This window comes from Montipora capricornis, chromosome 10, assembly GCF_036669925.1.
Source record: "Montipora capricornis isolate CH-2021 chromosome 10, ASM3666992v2, whole genome shotgun sequence".
NCBI classification, from domain to species: Eukaryota; Metazoa; Cnidaria; class Anthozoa; order Scleractinia; family Acroporidae; genus Montipora; species Montipora capricornis.
Genome location: NC_090892.1, coordinates 36,347,942 through 36,349,761, shown reverse-complemented (window position 1 = coordinate 36,349,761; position 1,820 = coordinate 36,347,942). Strand labels below are relative to the sequence as shown.

The 1,820-nt window shown below is 39.1% G+C and overlaps 1 protein-coding gene across 1 annotated transcript in view; it reads right to left on the bottom strand.

Moving 5' to 3' along the window:
• LOC138020751 (uncharacterized) overlaps nucleotides 1-1,157 on the bottom strand; it is a 54,436-nt gene extending 53,279 nt beyond the window's left edge. Inside the window, exon 1 of the mRNA XM_068867683.1 lies at nucleotides 937-1,157. Within this exon, the coding sequence (XP_068723784.1) occupies nucleotides 937-991 (55 nt within the window). The 5' untranslated portion in view covers nucleotides 992-1,157. The remainder of the gene's footprint in view (nucleotides 1-936) is intronic.
• Nucleotides 1,158-1,820: the final 663 nt, after the last annotated feature.

Below are 1,820 nucleotides of genomic sequence, written 5' to 3'. Positions count from 1 at the left end.
TCGCTTGCCATTATTGAGCTTCATGAGGGTACATTTTGTTCAAAGATCCACTAAAACGCCATTCGCGTTACGTGACTTTCGACGCCATTGCCGGTTAAGTTAATCGTGCCACTGTGTCCACCAGAGAAATCTATGCATTTCCCACTACCCTCTCGATCCTAAGAAAATACGCGTAGAGGCTCTATGCATAAAGACACCACTTAGCAGGGGAGTGACAGGCAAGACTTTTACCGACACGGAAAAAAAAAGAAAAAAAAGAAAACGAAAAATAAAAAAACCACGAAATTAAAGACAGATTCCGACTGGGTTGGCAACCCAGTAATAAACCACGGATAAGGAAACGCGAGAGCAAATGTCACAGATGTTAGCTGATATTTGTGCTTCCAGCTCAGAATACACGGAGTACGTGTACTATATGTAACACATGCAAGAATTCTTTTAAAAATTTAGCCTTTATTCTTAAACATTACTAGTAAAAGTGAAAATAAATGAGACGTTTTAATAACATGGAATTTGCGAGTTTACCGAAACTGGAGCCATCACGCAACGTGTCATCAAAGGTCATATCAAAATCCACAGAACAACAGTGGACTTTGTCAGTATGTTATGTCTGTAAAACTTCAGCCGTTCACAGTAATGATTTCAGTAACAGACAACAATTATCACAGGCGGAGAACGCACTCCTAATCTTTGATTACTACTAGTATCTCTTGTATTCAGACTCGTTCTTCAAAGATCGCCGGCAAATGCTAACAAACATGGGACGATCTTTGAAACTCAACTTTCACTGCGCTTGATTAGAGAATGTGTTTTTTCATGAAAATAAAGCCAAGGTTAGCTATATAATAGAGCTGAATTTGCCACCTGGAGGAAGAGTGGTGGGGTGGTTCCGAAGGAAAAAAAAATTGTCAGTGTACTAGTAGCTTGTGCCCCTACCTGAAATCACGGTAATAACTGAGAAAATGGCAGGAAGAGACAAAACCAAGTTCATCGCTGACAAGAACTGACTGAAAGGCGATTTTGCCAACAAGAAACGTGAGCTGAACTCTACCAGGTTACGTTAACTCCTTTCACTGTTTGAGCCACTCAAAGAGTTCCAAGGGAATAGGAAAATCGACCGCCAGCACAGTCGGCAACTTTATGATAATGTTGTCAAAAGTACAGTGAAAACTGATACTTGACAGTTGACCTTGATTTAGTGGGAATCTAAATAAAGCGTGCTTTGCATACAGACTCGATACAAACTGAGAAAAAGAGACCGATGCATTCGCTGTAACGGATGCATATCTATAAAATTCCCTGATCACTTCTCAGTTTTGAGTTAGTGATAAATATTTTGAGTGAACTCAAAGTCTATTTAATCACGAAGGCATCTTGGTGACAGAAAAATATTGAGACAACAGAGTCGTCATGAACATGCAAAATAGTTGGTCGGATACTCTTCAGTTAACAAGACGCCTAAGGGCATTTTCGTGGGAAGCACCAACAGTTCACACAAATAGTCCAGTTATAGCACGCCGCCATGTTTAGTTGGAGGGAAGAAATCACTGGTAAAATTTGGAAAGTGGTGAAAATTTACCAGACTGGTGACGCTGTAACTTTGTAGCTGCTACTTGTTGTACAAAAGAGAAATAAGATGTATCTATTAATTCATACAACTAAATTTCCCAATGGAAACACTCAGCACAACAGTCATCTAAATTTACTTTTAATAAAGATTGTCGAGAAATGTCAGAATATTAAGGTGAGATTTCTTTGGAACACTGGATGAAGATCAACCACTTCATTTTGCCTTGATTTGTGTTCAAACTGAATTAGAA